This window comes from Onychostruthus taczanowskii, unplaced genomic scaffold (genome assembly GCF_017590055.1).
Source record: "Onychostruthus taczanowskii isolate IOZ18803 unplaced genomic scaffold, ASM1759005v1 scaffold13, whole genome shotgun sequence".
Lineage (NCBI taxonomy): Eukaryota > Metazoa > Chordata > Aves > Passeriformes > Passeridae > Onychostruthus > Onychostruthus taczanowskii.
The window spans coordinates 7,001,306-7,020,471 of record NW_024498462.1 but is presented as its reverse complement, the minus strand read 5'-3'; the positions used below and the strand labels follow the sequence as shown (position 1 = coordinate 7,020,471).

General features: G+C 49.9%; 2 protein-coding genes across 2 annotated transcripts; one reads left to right on the top strand and one right to left on the bottom strand.

The window, feature by feature from the left end:
* Nucleotides 1–3,974: 3,974 nt before the first annotated feature.
* STEEP1 (STING1 ER exit protein 1) lies at nucleotides 3,975–8,198 on the bottom strand. The gene is made up of 7 exons (XM_041396637.1): nucleotides 7,292–8,198; nucleotides 7,002–7,119; nucleotides 6,826–6,867; nucleotides 6,584–6,722; nucleotides 5,992–6,081; nucleotides 5,788–5,880; nucleotides 3,975–5,052 (listed from the first exon to the last, which is right to left on the bottom strand). Exons 1-7 carry the CDS (start codon nucleotides 7,413–7,415, stop codon nucleotides 4,990–4,992), a joined length of 669 nt encoding a protein of 222 aa, XP_041252571.1. The 5' UTR covers nucleotides 7,416–8,198; the 3' UTR covers nucleotides 3,975–4,989.
* Nucleotides 8,199–8,378: 180 nt separating this feature from the next.
* Nucleotides 8,379–17,279, top strand: UBE2A (ubiquitin conjugating enzyme E2 A). The gene is made up of 6 exons (XM_041396638.1): nucleotides 8,379–8,687; nucleotides 9,013–9,093; nucleotides 9,203–9,228; nucleotides 14,255–14,344; nucleotides 15,343–15,431; nucleotides 15,843–17,279. Exons 1-6 carry the CDS (start codon nucleotides 8,644–8,646, stop codon nucleotides 15,969–15,971), a joined length of 459 nt encoding a protein of 152 aa, XP_041252572.1. The 5' UTR covers nucleotides 8,379–8,643; the 3' UTR covers nucleotides 15,972–17,279.
* Nucleotides 17,280–19,166: the final 1,887 nt, after the last annotated feature.

Here is a 19,166-nt window from a genome sequence, read left to right as displayed (position 1 = left end):
CCCACTGCCTGCTGTGGAGGTGAAACAAGCTGTAAAGGTGAGATGTGAAGCAATGCCACAAGCAGTGGGCAGTGCTGGGGCACAGGCAGCAGCTTGGCAGGGGACTGTGCCATGGCTCCCTTTACCAAGGAGCCCTCTCCTGTTGTACAAGTGCCAGCTAGTTAATACTAAGGGCTCTCAGCCTCCTGCTGCTAAACTCTCCTGGATTTCAAGAGCTGTTCTGAAATGCTGCTGGTTGCTGAGCATGGGGCATCCTTCCCTGTCCTTTCCTCCACAGGGGTTGCATGGCCAGGCCATTGGCACAATAAGGTAGGTGCATCATTTCTTCCTGCACACAGTGATGGGTGACTGAGGCACTGAGCTGGGCTGTGTGCCAGGCTGCAAAGGAACTGAGCTGGGGAGTCCCTAAGACCTACAGATTGTGCACTGGACTTGGGGTGCAGGGCTGGCACTGAGTGAAATAGGTTCCAGCTACCTGCCCTATTGACTGCTTTGGGGATTCAGGAAACAAGAATGTGTTTCACAGCTCTTTTTAGCTCTGGCAGGTGTGAGATGCAGGGCAGAGCCCCCAAGGGGTTCTCCTGCACTCCACTGTTGAGTACTACAGGCTGGTAGGCCTTCTGGGGTTTAAACTGCCCCCCTCCTGGCAGCTCCCTGGGAGCAGCTTTATCTGGGGGGGTTCAGCTGCTGCTGTTGCCTCCCATGGAAGCACACTGTACAGGGATTAATGGCTTTGTTCTTCTGGGGAAACTGAGGCAAGAGAAAAGGACTTAGGCCAGCCAGTGGCAAGGCAGCAAGCTGAGTGCAGTCCCTCCAACACAGCATTTTGTCCACTGGGCTGTGCTGCCACAAGAATGGCATGGATGGGGGTGGATTTTCCTTTTAAGTGTGATTCTCCTGTGGGAAGGGCTGAACGTCACACATGTCGTGATTTCCTCCACAGGAGCTGTGTCCAGCCTGGTGCATCAGCTCCTTTGCTGGTGAACAGGGATGGGTGAGTGCCTGTAATGCTGCTTTTGTCTCAGCCCCTGGCCCAGCAGCCATAAATCCAGGCTTAGGAGGTGTTGACGCAGCACAGCTGCGCAGGGGATCGTGTGACACGCTTGTCAGTGGCTGGGGCAGGTGATGATTGCTGTGGGATGGTTGGAATGGCTCGGTGTGCACCAGCCTGCCCCAGCTGGGCTGTGCCTGGCTCTGTGCTGAGTCTTGCAGTGAAGAGCATCCCACCCCAAGGACTTGACTTGTAAAAGACCAGAGTGCCAGCTCATCCACTCCACTGTCCCCTTCAGCAATCGTTGGGTCACTCCAGGCTGTATCTCTGGGCTTTGGATGGAGACAGGAGTGCCCCTGCCTCCATGTCCTTGTCACCCTTGGCAGGCATTGCCCCAGCATCTTTCATGTGCTGCCTGCATGACTGGCAGGGTCTGGTGCCGAGGGGCAGGGGAAGAGGCAATGCTTTGTCATGCAGGGTAAAATCAATCGTTCCCAGTGGGGATTGTTCCTGGCACTGCCCAGCCACACCAGGTGGCCCCATCAGCTGCCCAAAGCACGTGCATGGTGGGCCTGGCTGTGGGGACAGAGCTCACATGCCTGCAAGGACACAGCCCCAGTTCTGCACACCCTGGAGCCATACTGAGCTGCTGGGGGTGGTGGTTTTGGGAACAATGAGTCCTCAAGACCCCACACCAAGACTGGCAGCATCAGGGGGCTCTGGGAGGTGTCATCCCACCAGTGGTTTGCTGGTTGTTGCTTTCTGATCCTGCTGGGATTGACAGGAGTTACAGCCCTGGCTGCTGGCACGGGGATGGAGTTTTCTGGCTGACCACAAAAGAGCGATTGGCCACTTGTGCCTTGAAATCTACCCAAATCCCCAGTGGGCTGTGGCCAGCTAGGGTCATAAGGATTCCTCAGCAGGGAGTTACAAGGCTTCCATTCCATCCTTGGAGCCCAGCCCTGGAGCCTTTTAAACAAGCCCGTAATTTTGTACTTTTAAAATGCCTGGATGTGGCAAAGCCCCATGGCCTCTTTGGGATATCACCAGCAAAAGCTGACACTATGATTCAGACTGATCAGTTACTGCTGCTCCCAAGCTGATCACTTTGTCATGCACATTATGTGTATTTATCAATGTGCATCGATGCAACAGTCTAGGGAGTCAGAGCAAAGCCATCTGCACTGAGTAAAATAGCACAAACGTGGAGCACAAGGAGAGCTGTAAGGGTTGACCAGAAACTTCCGCTCACTCCATGCTGCTGCCCAGGCACAGCTGCTGGATTCACTGTTACCACTTCTCTTGAGTGTTTACAAATTGTGTGGAGGTTTTGTACAGGTTATGGGGAGCCAGGCACCATTGTTACACCCAGAGCTGTTCTGACTTGGTAAATCAGGCTACAGTTTTGTGAAGGTGCTTGGAAACTGGTCTGAACTTAGTAATGAAATACAGTAAGGTAAGTCTGTCCTTGTGTGCCATTACTTTTGAAACAGATTCCCTCCTTCACTTTTATTTCACATTTTGTGATACCTCTGCATCTAGACAAGTTCTTGCATACAATCTCATGCTCAGTTAAACAAATCTATCACTTACCTCTATCTACAGATTTATAAAAACAAATGCTGACTTTTGCATGTCTGACTGTAACATGAAATCTGAGTTTTCTTTGGTCTGAACTCTGCTACAGATTGCCCATTTGCTACCAGGGTATGGGAAACGCTGCAGGACAGCTGGTTTTATCTATATTAACAGGACATTTCATCAATTGTTTGAACTTGGTGACCCTGCTTCCTGTTGCTACAGTCAGCTAATATATTTTAATTTAGATCTAGAAATGAAAATCCCAATTTGATTTACACTGTTGTGAATGCTCCAGTTGAAGTAAGAAATACATAATAATGTATTGGATCAGATTCTCTGTGTTGGAGTTGTTTCAGCCATGGCCTGCATAACTAGAGTGTATCAAAAGCACCTCAGAAGATGCAAGGCACTCCCCTTTCTGACTGGGTCCATGCACAAGTCCTGAGCCAAACTAGATTTCCAGTGATGAGGACAAACACTGATTGAACATGGACTGGCCTTCCAGAGCCTGTGCTGTGCTGTCGCAAGGCTCCAGGAGGCAGCTGAGGAAGTTGGTAACAGCTACTTTGGACAACTTGTGTTGAGCTGGGACACTCACCAGACTTTCTTTGTGCCTGACCAAACTGCAAAGACGCTCCTATCCCCAACTGGCAGCCCCTTCACAGCCTGTCCTCAGCTTTTGTCACTCCCAGCCTTAACCCTGGCAATAAATCCCACCATCCCCAAGTCAGCTTGTTGTTCTGGTGTCGCCTGAAGCAAGACCACACTTCATCCCTGGACAACTGGAGACTCAGCATCTGCAACCCAGCACATCTCACATGGATCAAACCTATTTTCAGATGTCAAAGTCTTTTACTCCCGCTTGGGAAAAAAAGTCTGAACTTTTATAGAGATCAACCTGCAGTTCCCCCAGGCTTGGATCACCCCCAGAGGAGCCCTGAGGCCCTCGCCTGGCTGGGCTGTGCTACCACACTGGGAAAGGGGTTTGTGTACCCACACATCTCCTGCCCTCCCAGGTACTGCACACCACCACGGGCTCTTCTGGAGATAGGCTTCAGATGAGAGGTGGTGAGCAGGGAACAAGATCAGCACTGCATGAGTTAACACGAACACCTGCTTACCAGCCTGGCATTAAATTGTCCCAGGATCTACCAACCCATCTCTGCTGGCTCTGGGCAGAGTTCACTCCCTCTTTTACTCCTTGTTTTCCTGAGAAAGAGAGGATAGATCCTTAGGTACACAGATCTGAGTTTTCCCAGTCAGGACTATAAAGCCAGATGGAAAATATTTATTGATTATAGAAAGTTTTCCATAACAATTGTGGGAGATGGAAGCATCTTGTTCATTGCTTGCATTTTATGATGCATTTATTTGGTAGAGCAAAAACATCTCAGGAGAGGTATTTTAGTTCAAATCTGTAACATGATATTTAATCCAGTAGAGAGCAATGAAGACATGGGCTAGAGAACACTGTTATTATATCATGCAAGAGGCACAAAGTACAATTACCCAAACAGGGTACTTTAAAAACTGGTGTATTATGTTGTCTATCCAAGCCCTTAGTGGTCAGAAGGAAAAATACAAAACAATTTTTCCTTCACATTTCACAGCTCCGAAAACTGATACTGTTTTGCCCAAAGGGCTAGTGCAGATGTGCAGTTGTATTCTTTAATAATCACTGGCTGTATCAGTAACTTCCAACCAAGTATTTGAACTCCATAGTAGCAGTTTTTATTTACAGTAGTTTAAAACAGGCTTGGATTTTACACTCTGGTATGTGTCTGCTGTGACAGTGTAATTCTGTACAACTGCAGCCCTGTGATGTTCAGCAGGAGCTGAGACTGCAGTGCAGCAGCCCAGTCTGTGCTGGCTGCCTCTGGCAGGTCAGGGTGAGCAGCAGCACCATGCCCAGGCCTTGCATCCCAGTCCTTCCAGACTGTTGGAATGGCATGGCTCAGGCTGCTGCACCTTCTGGATATGTTTAAAATAACAAAATGAACAACAGGCATAGAGCTTACTTTTGTAAGGATTTCTTTGTTGTACAGTTACCCGTCATCCTAATGTATTCAAGGAAACACATTTGAAAGCTACAAAATAAAAAGACAGGTATCTAAAGGTGAACTTGGGAAGGCACCCAGCAAAGACTTTCTTGAAATAAATATTCTGCCTGGAATGGCCTGCTCACAACACTGGGTCTGTAGGGAACTGCAGTTTGAGCAAAGCCTCCAGTGCCAAGTTAAGATTGGTACCCAGAGTATCACTTTACAGAGGGATCCAGAGGGGTTCTCATCCTCCAAGCTGGCAGCAGCACAGTGCCACTCTTGAACGTTGTCTGTTACTTCTGCTTTGTTGACAGAACTGTGACAGCTCTTGGTAGTTTTCTCCTGTCTCCAAATACCCAGCAGATACACAGCATTTCATTTGAACTGGTTATCAATCAGGGTTCCTTTCATCTTGGCTTTCTTGGCTTCCAACTCAGCCTGAACAGGAAAATTAAAGTAGAATTAAATCATGTCTGGATAATTTTCCCTTCAGTGCTCCAATTAAGTTCACTCTTCTTGTCTGACCAAGCGACCTTTTCAGTTCCAAAACCAGGAGCAAGAGTAGCTCAAGTGCTTTGCTGATGTACAAAACAAGGACCATCTTTAAAATCATAAAAAGCCCAAAACCAACTGCCCAAGAGGCAATTTCATACCTTCTATTCTCAGATGGAAGCTGCACATTTCCTCCCCCTTTCCACCTACTACCCCCTGTCACAGGAGGTAAGATCAGTTGTGATGTTCTTGCCATTCATTCTTCGAGTGCCCCGTGCAGTAGCAGCTGAGCTGCAGATCCTCCACAGGAGCCTGGCAGTGCCCTGGTGCCTCATGGCAGTGACCTGCTCTGCCCAGCAGGCACAAGAGCAGGCTGGCAAAGCCATGGCCTGGTTTCCCCTTCCCTTGCTCCTCGTCCGACAGGTCACAGAAAGCCTCCCTGCAAGCGCTCTGCTGGCTGCTCTCAGTTAGCTCTCCAGGCAATGGCGTGCAATTTGAAGTTCAGGGGGACTAGAACATCTTTATAAAACTTATAAAGGAAATCTCATCCTCACAAAGCTGCAAGCTGCCTGTGACTATACCAGGACCGCTCTCTACTTTCAGTCTGATCTGCAAGATAGCTTTTGTGTACAAAGCCAACACATCTCAGAGCTTTGTGTTCAGCACCAAAGAAAAACTCACCAACTCTTGTAGCCTTTTCTTGCTCATGCCTTTGCGTTCCAGCTGCTTCTCAATCACTTTTGCATTCTGTGCATACGAGTCTGCAATCTCCCTCTGAAATACACACACAAACCCCAGAGTAACAATATCTCATCCAAACAGTGAGACCATTGCTGGCTCTGCCCAGCTCAGATGTGGCTGCCACTAAGGGCATCCAAAACTCACCGCTTCAATCTCCTCCTCCTCTTCATCAATTGTGGAGACTGTGACAGAACTGAACTTGCCCATGTCTTTGGTCCGTTTGGTCATCATCACCTGGGTGAAAAACAAGAATGTTCTGTTAAACCCTGGCAACAGTTGTGCCAGTAGGGATTGCTTCGTCCTTCCATAGGTTTTAAGGCTTCTTATGCAAGCCATCAAGGTTACCTGAACTCTGTGGGTGGCAAAGGGGAATTATGCTCAGTGATTTCTGGGCTTAAAGGTTTCATTACCAGAAGCAAGCTCACTGATATACAGTAGATGAGCCAGACTTTGAGAATCACTGTGCAGGCTACCAACCTGACCTACTTACAAGTGGACACTTTCTGTTAGCTGAGCCTAAACATCAGGCACAGTCTAGATTTTAGAGTTGATTTTACTCTCCTTTAGTGCTAGGACTTCAAGCTGCAGTGACCACTGCCAAAGAAAACTTAAGGGAGACATGGACAAGACACCAAAATGAATTATTGTTCAGAGGTCCTTTTCTTTTTCTTTTCTCTCCCCTGTCCCCTCACCATTAAGTTATTTTATACACAACACCTTTAGGAAAGCAAATCACCTTTTTAGGAGGTTCTTGTTTCTGAGTATATATGTTTGTTTTCCCAAAACCCTGGCCAAATTTGACCACAGCACCATCAACAATGAACGTCACAGGAGCATTTTTCTGTTGGTGTTGATAAAAGAGCAGCAGTCCACACCTGGAAACAGAAATATGAGAGGAAACCCAGATTCTGGATTCCTATGGATTCCTCATTAAAAAGATTCTAAAAATCACTCCAAAGACTCAAACAGGTCACTCACTTGCCACATTTCTTCCTGAACTGCCGCTCAATGCCTTCGGGCCTGGGGGAGAGAGGCAGCGCTTGAGCAGAGCACACGGACACAGGGTGTCGTGCCTGGCTGGCAGCTCCCAGCCGGGGGGAGGGCAGCCCCTTCCCGGCCCGGGGGATGCAGGGGCCGGGGGATGCAGAGCCCACCTGCGCAGGAAGACGCTCTCCTCCTCCTCGGCGTTGCAGAACTTGTGGGCGTGCTTGGCCGCGTCCATCACGCGGGCGCGGTCCCGGGGCCGCATCGGCAGCTTCTCCAGCTGGCAATCTGCGGGGAGCGAGGGGCCGGGCTGGCGCCGGGAACCCGCAACCCGCACCCCGTATCCCACACCCGTATCCCACATCCCGGACCCGCACCCCGCCGCCGCCTGCGCGGGCCCTGTGCGCCGCCGGGCCGCGGCCTGGCCTGCCCCTTCCGGCCTGCCCCTGCCCCGGCTCACCGAGCACCAGCACCATCTGCCCGCACAGGCAGTAGTAGACGTGCAGCGGCTTCTCCCCATCGTCGTACTCCTCGCGGTCGCGGGTGTCGGAGCACACCACGGAGCGCGACACCACCTTGGGCATGGCGGCGGCGGGCTCGGGGCCGGCGGGCTCGGAGCGCCTGGCCCGGCCCCCGCGCCGGCCCCGCCCGCCGGGGCGGCTCCCGGGGCTGCCGCGGCCCTGAGGGCCCGGCGCTGCCCCGAGCTGCTCTCGCCGAGCGCCCGCAGCTCGCACGGTTCCGGCCCGCAGCGGCAGGTTCGCAGCGCGGCCGTGGTAACAACGGGAACTTTCTTTCACTGGGTTTTCTCCCGTGCTTCTTTCTTCAGCCGCCCCACACAGCTGGATTATATGAAATTACGAGTGAGGAAAAACTCGGGAAACACAGCCCAGCCAGCCTGCTTTACACGACAGCTGAGAGATTCTGTATTTCCAAAAGCTGTTAAAGAAACGTGGAAAATAGCTTATTTTTTCCTTGGAAACACTCTCTGGGGAAGCAGAAAATGCAGTGTAGCAGGTTGTGCTGGTTTTGACAGCGATGGAGTTAATTTTCTTTGCAGTAGCTGGTGTGGGGCTGTGGTTTGGGTTTGTGCTGGATGCAGTGCTGGTGACTCAGAGATGTTTTTGTTACTGCTGAGCAGGGCTTACCCTGAGCCGAGCCCTTCTCTGCCCCTCAGCCCAGCCCAGCAGCGAGAGGCTGGGGGAGCACAAGGAGCTGGGAGGGGACACAGCCAGGACAGCCGAGCCCAGCTGAGCCCAGGGATGCCCCAGAGCACAGGGCTCATGCTCAGCTCAGAAATCTGGGGGACAAGGAGGAAGGGGGGAATTCGGAGTGATGGCGTTTGTCTTCCCTAGACACCGTTCTGTGTGCTGGAGCCCTGCCTGGCCCGGGGGGCGGCAATGGATCCCGTTCCGGCCGGGCCGGCGCTCTCCCTAAGGAACTGTTTTGGTCCCAGCCCGCAGCGCCACCGCCCCCTCCGTGACGCCACTGTGACGTCACACCCCCGCCCTCCGCCGCCGTCGGTGCCGCCCCCGGGCACCGCCCCCCGCCGTGGTGGTAGAGGCTGGGCCGGGGGCTCAGCCACATCCGGCTCCGCCCCCCTCTCCCCGCGCCGTTGGTACATCCCGGGACCGTCGGGCTGCCGGCGCAGGAGTCGGTGCAGCCCAGGCTCCCCCCCCGCGCCCGCCGTAGTGGTAGAGGCCGCGATCGCTCCTGTCCGTCAGCGCCGCCGCCGCCTCAGTCGGAGCTCGAACGTCAGCCGCGCCCGGCGCTCCCTCCGGCAGTGTATGCCTGAGCTATAACCCTCAGCCCGCCATGTCCACTCCGGCCCGTAGGCGCCTCATGCGGGACTTCAAGAGGTACCGAGGCCGCGGGCCGAGGGGAAAGGGGCGGGCGGGCGGGAGCTGGACGAAGGGCCGAGCGCTACCGGGGGAGGAGGGGGCAGCACAACATGGCGGCGGGGCAAGGCGCGCTCCGCTGATTGCGTAGCGCGGGCGGCGCTGCCTGCCGCGGGTTACGCCGTTTGCGCAGCGGCGGCCGCCGGTCCGGGTTACGCCGTTTGCGCGGGCGGCCGGTCCTGGGCCTGGTTACGCCGTTTGCGCGGCGCGGCCGCTGCCGGGGCGGGCTACGCCGTTTGCGCAGCGCGGGGGCGCAGGCCGCGCTCACCGTCCCTGTGCCCCGCAGGCTGCAGGAGGATCCCCCGGCCGGGGTGAGCGGGGCCCCCTCTGAGAACAACATCATGGTGTGGAACGCCGTCATCTTCGGGTGAGTCGGCGGGGAAGGGGGCGGCGGGCCGCGGGGGCCGCTCAGCCGCCGGGGGGTTGGAGCCGGGCTGCCAGCGGGGTAACGCTGTGCTTTGCTTTCCCTTCTCCAGGCCCGAGGGGACCCCTTTCGAGGACGGTAAGTGCGGCGTGCGGGGCTGGGGTTTGGCTGTCTCGGGGTGAACTGCTGCGGTTTGACGCGGCCTTGGTGTCGCTGCAACAGCTGTGGGCCTGGACACGGCGGGGGGGACGTGGGTGCATGCTCACTTGACCACACACGTGTGCCTGATTGATGTAAACACTGGTTTTCTAATCCTGCTCTCAGAAAGTGGTGTAGGTTTAGATTGCTGTGTTTACTTACAAAAAAACATAAATCAGCTTGTACAGTCTTGTATGTAGTTGCTACATCTACTTTAAGTCGTTTTAAGGGTCTCTACTAACTTATCTGTTGAACTGTGGATCGTGTTTTTAGGGACATTCATGTTTGGGTGACCATCAATAACTTGGCATAGAACTGTTGTCTTTTGTTTGAGTTCTGGTTTTTTCTGATGCTGGAAGTGTTCTGTGAGCAAGTTCCAGTGTGAGTCAGCTGAAGTAGGAAATGGGCTGAATGTTTGAGGAAGTTCAGAAGAGTGGCTTTTTCTTGTCATTTATTTTGCTCTGCTACAATTGATATCATTCAGCACTTAAGACTGAAAAGACTGTTTAAGTTTAAAAGCTGACTGAATAGGTCCTGGTGACATACCTGTAGTTTCCATCTGGCCTTAGTGACTTTGGTAGGTTTACTGGTGCTATATGAGTGCTCAAGCATCTTGTGAAAACCTGTTGGACATGAAATGCTGTCTAACTGAAATCGGTGATGCATTTTTTAGGGTACTTTCAGTGTAGGCTATAATTAATCTTAGATCTCCATGACTCATGACAAAAGCATAGGAAAAATTCCTTAACTCTTATGTTGTTCTTGGCTAACTCCCTTGTCTTTGTTTATCCATGGAGGTAGCACCTGTGGATGTGCCTCTGAATTGCAGACTGTATTTCTTTGTGAAGATTTTGAAGGCCTCAGATATTTCAGGCCTAAGAAAACACTGAAGACTCACTTGTTTTTAATGAATTTCATTAGTTAAGAAGTTTGCTGGAGTAGCAGCTTCAGCAGTCTGATGTTTAGAACTTGGACTTAAAACATTGCATAACAGAACAGCTAGACTAAATGTGTTTTGCTGTCTCATTTGGTAACCCTTAAAGAAGGGCTCACTTAACTTCAGTGGGGGTTGCTAGAGCTGCTTTAGGCTCTGGGAGCACTGCTGCTGATAGAGTGATTCACTGCTTGGAGCAGAAAGCTGTCTCCTTGCAGTGTGCTGAAACACAGGTTCTTGCCGTGCTCAGGCTCTTCCAGCTCAGCATGTGCTTAACAGATGCTGTAAGGGCTTTTTTCCATATATTTCCATTTAGTTGCAGAAGGTTGAGGGCTGCTTTTGAGAGCCCTGACATTGATTGGCTCTGTGCTTCCTGAGGCAGCAGCGTGTCTTTATCGTGGGCACTGAGGACATGTTGCACTCACAGCAGTCTGAGGGTCAGGCAGATGCTTGGGGCTGCTGCTGCTGTCCTGCTTTGCTCGATGTCATCATGTAATCTCAGGGTGTGCTGGATTGCTCCTTTCTCAGCAAAGTCTGTTTTCACAGTGTGTGCTCAGGAAAGCAGATGTGTCTTGTGTTGCAGGATATCTGCTTATCTCCTCCTCTCTGGATGCATCTTACTTTCCCAGATAACAAAGCACTGAGTGGAGCCTGGAGATAGGGCTTGTTGGTGCCTCAGCTGTGCTTTCCCATTCAGTGAGTGGAGTAGCACAGTTCAGGTAATGGTAGTGCAGTCCAGAGGCAGTTCAGCTTCATGTAGGTAATTGTAATTTAACAGCATGTCAGTTTGGACTTGCTTTGCAACTGCACAGGCCTTTGTGACTCGAAGATGCACAAACTCTATAATCATTCTCATAAAGCCTTTGCAGGTCAGTGTTCTTTTTCATTTTTAGGCTCTTTCACTCTGTGGTGATACTGTAAAATTTCAGATAGCTTAGTTCTTGTGAAAGTAGCCTGTGAAATTTGGGGAGGGTTGTTATTCTAGAGGTATAATGATACCAACATCATGAGAATTCGTGTTCTTTGTCCTTGTTCTGGTGAGGCCCTTCTCTGCTTGCGGCTTCTGGGGTGGCGTAGTTTGTCTGGGCTGCAAACCCGAAGTTGAAACACATTTGTTTACTTGCTGTGCAGCATTCTGCAGCTGATATCCCTCCTCCTCCACCCCCAGACTTTGGAGGGTGTTTTCACAACTCGGTGTGCAGGCTGGCTCAGCTTAGGAGCAGCCACTGATTTAGATCAGCAGCACAGCTTCCATCTTCTGGTGTCAGAGGGTTCCATTGCAGGTGTCTGCACAGGACCCTGCGGATATTTATCCTGCCCTTCACCGTATTTCTGAGAACCTCTGTGTGTGGCATCTAAAGCGGTAATGCTGGCACAGCCATGGAAATCCAGGCTGTCCCAGTCCTTCTCTGGAGCTGGGTGATGGTGCTGTGGTTAGTGTGGGATTCCTGGCTCAGAGTTTGAGGTAGTTCAGCTGTTGTTCCTGCTTTGCTGCGATTGTGCAGGAGGCTTGAGCAGAGAACACAAGGCATTTGTCTTCTGTGTGGTTTATGCCTTGCTCACGGAATATGGATCCTTTATCCTGGTGCAGGAGTGAATCATCCCTGCTTTTTGGGCGGTGGAATGAAGGGGTTGATCTTGGGGGCTGCAGTGAGGGGGCCCTGCAGGGACACGGGCTCTGCTCTCTGGAGTAGCTGGGGCTGGTGCACGGGCTGTGCAGAGCCTCTCCTGGCTGTGTCAGGGTCTCAAATCCTGGGGTAGGAGGGATCAACAAGGTAAGTACAGGGCAGAAAAGAGAATGGTTGCCTAAGATTAGTGGTGATCCCAATATCAATAATGGCAGTAAATATGATAATTCATGGTTTAAAAATGTCTGTCTAGGGTAAGTTGTGAGAAATACCAGATGAAAGCATTAAAATTATTGACAGAAGGGACTGGACCCAGAAGGCCTCATCCCCAGCAGTGTGTTGTGATACCTGTTGAGTGTGAGTGACCCTTGGACTTTGGTGTGTCACATCTCTGGATGTCCCCTTTAATAAAGCTCAGTAGTGCGGGTTTGCACACTGTGGAGCATTTCCAAAGAGCCATTGCCACTCTGGGCCCTGACTTGGAAATCTGAGTAGGTAGATAGATACTCCAGCTGGATGTTGCTCCAGATGAGCCCCTTGCTCAGATTTGTGTTAAAAGTAGCACTGTCCTGTCTCTGGACAGCACAACAGCTTCCCTTTCTTTCAGGAGTTTTAAATCCATTCTAATACCAAACTGCTCCTGTTACTCTCAAACCTGTGTGATGGTTTTTGCTTGGTTTTCAGCCTACTGCTTGCTTAGTCACTCCTTCAGGAGGAGGCTCCTGAGAACTAGAACTGGGGTAGGGAGAGCTGAGAATATCTGGAGTCAAATCTCTCAGCATTTGGTTCTAAGGGGCTGATGTTTGCAGCTGGTAGAAACTGTTCCAAACTTCCCAGTCCTTGGTTTCAAGCTGATCTCAGACCTGGCTCTGTGCCACTGGACTAAGCTGGAGTGAACTTGAAAACACCACTGCAGACTTCCACTAATTTGAACAATCCTAACTCTGCTGTTCTGGCTCGTTTGTTTCACAGTGAGATAGCATAGTGTTGGCTCTCTGCTGTTACATTGTTAGGCTGCTAATAAAAAACCAAACATGCATAAACTTATTTTTAGGGTGTTGAGACTTCCCACTGCTGTAGAGAAAGTGCTGAAGCATCTGTGCTGTGTCTTCATTTGCTAACTGGAACGTCAAAGCAACGACCTTCATTTCTTGCAACTCAGTGTTACAGTTTATCTCCTTATAAAGAAGGGAGTCCCTGGGAAATCTTGTAGGTCCTTGATGATCTGGAAAAAAAAAAAAAAAAGGAAAACCAAAAATCTGTTCTCTGGCTTACCAGTTATTGGCACGTGTGTGCCAGCCAAAGGAATAACTTCATTATGTTAGGGCTGGAAAACTCCCTCCCAATAGGGAGCAAGGACACTGAGTGTGGGGGGGACGTGGGGAGCCTGACTCATCCATCACTGATACAGAAGGATGTCCTTTCAAAAAAGGCAGCATGCCCCACCAGCAGCCTGTTCCTGTTAGTGTCAGGTGCAGTCCTTGTGCAGGAGAGCCGTGTGTTTGTGTGAATGTGCTTCAGCTGCTCTCTCTGGGCATGGCCAGGAACGTCCCAAGCTGCCTCTGGGCTGGCCGCTCCGCTGGTAGCGTGGCTGGGAGGAGCTTGCGTGCCCTGCAGTGGAGTCGGGAGGTTCCTTGGTTACCGAGCTGAATCAGGAGTAGCCCTTAATCCCCTGAACCCACACGTGCAGCTTAGTTGACAGACTTCTTATTCTCAAATTGTTATAGCCTGAGGAGAAGGGCTAAAGTAACTTATGGTGGTGCAGGCTGTTAAAATGGTTGGACTGGGACTCAACTACAGTTTTCTGTTTCTGCTCAATCAGTCTTTCACTGGATGCCCAGTTAGGATGGGCAGGTTTATATTTTAATAATACTGGATTTTTGTATCCAATATCAGATTTGGATGCTGCATTCAATACTACTTTTCTGCAAGACCTGATTACCTTAAAGTAGTTGAGAAATATGCCTTTATTTTTTAATTTAGAGGAAATAAATTACAAGGTCCTTGCTGTGGCAGCATCTTCCATAGATAGGACTCACCAAATGACGTGATGTTACACAGATGGTTCTACACCCACTGCTGGTTTTTGCACAGTGCACTGGGATTAGGCTCTCTGGAAGAAAACCCCAAGGGCAGATTTATTTCCCCACATAAACCTTTCGACTGGTTTAGTAAAAGTAAGTCACAGGAAATACTCTTGCACCAGTACTGTCTGGGACTTCAGTGTTAATGATTAACTCCACGGGAGTAAAGGAATTGCTGTGGGATTGCAGTGTGTGTTCCATATCCATCATGCCTGTGTGAGCACAGTGGTGTTTGTGTGTATTGTGGGGGAATGCTACTTACTGATCCCTTGTGTAAATTCATGCTGAATAAAGGTTGCTTATCTCTCTTTCAACTCTAGGAACTTTCAAACTTACAATAGAATTCACAGAAGAATACCCAAATAAGCCACCTACTGTCAGATTTGTCTCTAAAATGTTTCATCCAAATGGTAAGTACTTACACAATGCTTGGGTTTACTTTTGCTGTTTTATTGGAGGTTTGGTGGTGGGGAAGGGAGGGCTGGGGTGGTTTTTGTTATAGCTTGCTGTATAAAAGGTCTGTTTATTACAAGAGTTTCCACTAAAAAGGCAGCACAGTTCCAGTGTGGTGGTGTAGTTGTGGTGAGGACGGACATGTGAGCAGTGCTCAGGCTTGAGAAGAAAGGGGCAATAAAAGGAGCCTCTTACCTTTCAGGTGTTACAGCACAGTACTGATGAGACACTCAACTGCCTGATAAGCCTTACAGAAGGATGTTTTGTACTTAAATAGCAGTGCTTTGGACTCTGTCTGTATGTATTGAGACATAGCATAGTGACACCAGTGAATGCAGCTGTCGTCTGTCACTTCCCAAAATGCCTGTAGGAATGATGCACCATGAAGTGTAGTGTTAGGGTGCAGCTACAGCCAGTGACAGCAGGATTGTTTAATTAATCCCCTTCCTTGATAACTAAAGGCTGGAGAGGTATTCCTTGCCTTTGTGCAGAAATACCAGAAACCTTCCAACATGGCAAGTGTGGGAGCAGTGCAGGGAGGGAAGGTTCTCCTGGAGCTGCTGTCAGTCAGGTGACTGAAGTCTGTTGTAGAGATTTCACGGGGAAACCTTGAGTGTGAACAACTGTTTGTGGGTGTTCTTTGTTTGGTTCACTTCTGGTAGCTAAAATTTTTTTATCTTAAAATCTGTTCATGGTTTTCCACGGTGGTAGTTGCAATGACACAGAGAAATTGGTGAGAGAATAACGAGGGGTTGAGTTTAAATACTGCAGGCTTCTGTTGGCGAGGAGCTTCACTGCTTCCTACCTGGAGGCCTGTTTGCAGGATTTCAGCCTGTCAGACACTGGACTGTTGCAGTGTGTCTGTACATAGGTTTTCAGGAGTGGGCAATACTAGGGAGAAAAGGCAGTAGCTGTACAAGTTGTGTTTTAAGCTGGTTTTTTTGACCCTTTCCAGTCTATGCAGACGGTAGTATATGTCTGGATATCCTTCAGAATCGCTGGAGCCCCACTTATGATGTCTCCTCCATCTTAACATCCATACAGGTAAAAGAACTCTGCATGAAGAGACAGAATTACATTAGGGTGCTTTGACAAAAACAGCTCGGGAAGCTTTTTTCCCCCTTTCCTAAGAGGCAGTATAGCAGCTATGATATTGGCAAAGTGTGAATCCTGCCCAGGTGTGAAGTGGCCGGGCAGTGACACAGGTGCTAGCAGCTATGATATTGGCAAAGTGTGAATCCTGCCCAGGCAGTGACACAGGTGGTCACTGCAGGGGCCCTCCAGCAATGCTTGGCTGTCACCTGCACTGTGCCGGGGTGGCACTGTGGCCAAAGCCTCTAATGGCTGCAGGCTGCACCTGGGTAACATCTCTGCTCTCACTAGTGCGGGTGCCTTGGAGGATGCGTTGCAAAGCTGTACTCGGTATTGCCTAAGGATCTCTTTCTCTTTGCACAGTCCCTATTGGATGAGCCAAACCCGAACAGCCCAGCAAACAGCCAGGCAGCTCAGCTATACCAAGAGAATAAGCGGGAATATGAAAAACGCGTTTCTGCAATAGTAGAACAGAGCTGGCGTGACTGTTGACCCAGGATGATGCAAATGAACACTCTGTTGATGAGGAAAATAAACAAAGTGTCCGAGTCACCTTTTTCCTCCTAGCATTTACTTTGCAAGCAAAATAGCTGTTGTGCTGTTGCCACCCTCCCTTGCTGAAGCTTCTCCTCCTTGGACATCAGAACGCACCCACTTTGAAGTCAGACGTTCTGTACTTGGGTTACTTGCAAAAGAGTTACTGATGAATTCATTTTCTGTGGTCCCTCTCCAGTCTTAGGGCAGTATTGTGCATTTCTGTAGTGTACACTAAGCTTTTAATTGTAATTGTGTTATACACAGTGATGCTTATGTGTAGCTTGATAAAAGGGATGTTTATATACATACACATTTTTTAACTGATATTAACTAAAGTGCTGATGTGTCCGGGCTGGTCACTTACCTCTACTATTGGTTTAGACCCCACTGCATTTCTAAGTACTGGGTGAAGAAATCATCTTTTGTTTCCCTTTTGCATTGGTTTATCAACTCCTTTACTCATGTTAAAAAAATCAACTCTTCAATTGATTCCAATTCAAAGATTTAGTAAGACCCTGGAATGCTTGTTACTTCTGCACTTCACATGCAAGATTTATGTACAGACCTACATAAATCACTATGGCTGTGGTACTTGGATCTTTGCCGAGGGTGAGAAACAAGCCCTTTTTTTTATTGCTATTTTAAAGGACATGCCTACAGAAACTGTCAGTAGGTTTCCATAGTCCTGTCACCGAGGCATTACTGGACAAAACCAGGCAGAGCTGTGGTACTCAGCAAAAGGCCTTCCACATTAAGGAAGAGGTAAAACCTGACCTGTTCCAGCGATGGAATTACTCTCCTTCGGTGTCTTTCTCCTGCCCCTTATCTTTAGCTGAGAAAGATAAGTTGTTTGGGATCTAACCGTGTCTTGTGGGCAGTTTGAATTAGGTCCAGGGTAGGCACTCGAGTCTGCAGTTTCTGCTCTTCCTAGATGACCGCGGGGTTTGTGTGAGCTACTGCTGCATGCTTGAGTTCGTTCCCTTCAGTTTTATGGAAGTATTTTTTCAATTCTGAAAAAAAACATTTGTAAGTCCAGTCACTTCTTTTGTAAGGCAAGTTTGTACCTTTGGATACAGAACTTTAAGCAGCAGTGTGGGATGGAACCTGCAATTGTGTTGTCCCCTGTTCCGGTGTCTTTTGTGTGCACATTGGTCTGTTAGTTGAAAAGTATAACTTTGCACAAGTAACCCATGTAAGAAACTGTACATTTTTCAAAAGTTGTAAATAAAGTGTAACCTTAGTGCTTATTGTATAAATAGGCAAGAAGTGTATAACTGTGCTTATTTGACTGGGCTGCCAGCAGCTGGGTGTGGGGTGAAGCTCCAGCACTGAGCCAGTTCCTCCTGCGGGCAGCACTGGGGAGAGGCGTGCCTGGGGCACAGAGGGACACAGGGCTGGCTGCAGGGCAGGGACACAAAGGAGCCTGGGCCCCGAGTTACTACAGCAACTTCTGTGCTGTTGATGCAGGAAGTGCATTTACTTTCCTCCTGTCTTAGCAGGTGGACAACAGGATTTGTGATGAGTGGCAGATAACAGGAGCTGGTTTCTGTACAAGTAGCTGGGCTCTTTCAAAAACTTTAATGCAGATTTGTACCTGCAGTGAGAGCTTGTACCCCAGAACAGCCTTGTGCCTTACTAGGGGCAGCTGTAATGCCACAACCCTTTCTGAGGGAGCTGAGACTCTCAGGCCACAGAGGCCCTCGCAGCAGTTCCACCATTCTTGTGTTTGTTTCACTAGTTTAAAAAACCCACAGAGTGGACTCTTACAGCAGCCAGAAATGAGCAGCACAGAGCTGCCAGAGAAAATCAATCTCACCTTCAACCTCGCTCAGCAAGGCCTTTGTCCACAGCCTCCACCATGGCCGTGGTGCCTCTCCTGGAGGCTGAGGCTCTGCAGGCCCCTGGGCACAGCGACGCTGCGGAGTCCCCACCAGTCCTGCACAGGCACAGGGGTCACAGCCTGGACCCAGGACAGGAAAGGCAACATCCAGCTCCCCCGCTGAGGCTACCGTGACTACAGCTAGGCCCCACCTCTCCCAAAAGAGGCATTTTTCATCTTGGATCAGTGGAACTCTTATTGCCTTCCTTGGCATCACCAAGCTCTAACCACCTGGTGCATACCCAAGCAAGGGAGGAGGAGCTTCACTTCTTTCCCTAGAAAGTACCAGGCTTCTTCCACTCCTACAGCACCATCTGCTACAATCCAGCATTCCTGAGAGCAGAACTCAGACACAGGGAGAAGAAATGCACAAAAACCAACTCCAAACAAAAGGGAAAAAAAGGGAAAAAAAACCTACTTTCAGAATTTACTGCCATATTATTTTTCACAGCAGGAGCAAGTTGTTACTGAGCAGACCAAGCCAGCAGAAGCTGTGCTGCAGCCAGGCAGAGAGGAGAGGACTCTTGGTCTCTGCCTCCCGAGTCTCACCTGCCAGGGCAGTCTCTCCTCTTCCTAAAATCCCTCTAACTGCTCACCACCAGGTTAGGCATCCTCCCTCACCTCAGCCCTGAGAGCATTTAAAACCAGAACAGAACAAGAGGTGAGAAAAAAGGTAGAGGAGAGTGTAAAGATTTGGAGAGGCAAGTAAAAGCAGCAGAAAGTGGCAGGTGATGGCTGAGACATGGCAACAGGAGACCTAACAAAAGCACTGCATTAGGACTGGCTGAGTGGTACAGAAGCACCTGCAGACCCCACTGCTGACAGAGTAACAAGCACCTCTGGGCATGCCCACTCCTGGCTCTTCCAAGGTCAGCTGCTGTCCTTTAAGCTTCCTAAGCCTGAAGGGAGTGTTGTCCAAGGCTCACAGAGCACTGTGCCCTGTAACCCTGCTGGCAGATGGAGGCCAGAGGCTGCTTCCCAGTAAAGGAGGGGAGCACTCCAGCCTCCCAGTGGCATAAGCTGGCCCTGGAGAGCTTCCACACTCACACGTGGTCAGAGCAAGGCCAGGAGTTTCCTGGGAAATCCCCCTCACCAGACATAAACACCGGTACAGGGATGGAGCAGAGAAATAACCAGGCACAGATGCAGTTTTGTTCAGGATTAAAGAGCTGATATTCCAAGTAAAAAAATAAGTTATATAACAGTCCCCACAAGCTACATGAGCATCTTTGAGCGTGGGCTCTTGCATTTACCTCCAGTTTTTATATTTC

Coding starts and splice junctions, on each gene's coding strand:
- STEEP1 (XM_041396637.1), bottom strand. CDS start 7,415: ATGCCCAAGGTGGTGTCGCGCTCCGTGGTGTGCTCCGACACCCGCGAC. Junction 7,120..7,291: donor GCAGATGGTGCTGGTGCTCG/GTGAGCCGGGGC, acceptor CGCTCCCCGCAG/ATTGCCAGCTGGAGAAGCTG. Junction 6,868..7,001: donor GAGAGCGTCTTCCTGCGCAG/GTGGGCTCTGCA, acceptor TCTCTCCCCCAG/GCCCGAAGGCATTGAGCGGC.
- UBE2A (XM_041396638.1), top strand. CDS start 8,644: ATGTCCACTCCGGCCCGTAGGCGCCTCATGCGGGACTTCAAGAG. Junction 9,229..14,254: donor GGGGACCCCTTTCGAGGACG/GTAAGTGCGGCG, acceptor TTTCAACTCTAG/GAACTTTCAAACTTACAATA. Junction 15,432..15,842: donor CCATCTTAACATCCATACAG/GTAAAAGAACTC, acceptor CTCTTTGCACAG/TCCCTATTGGATGAGCCAAA.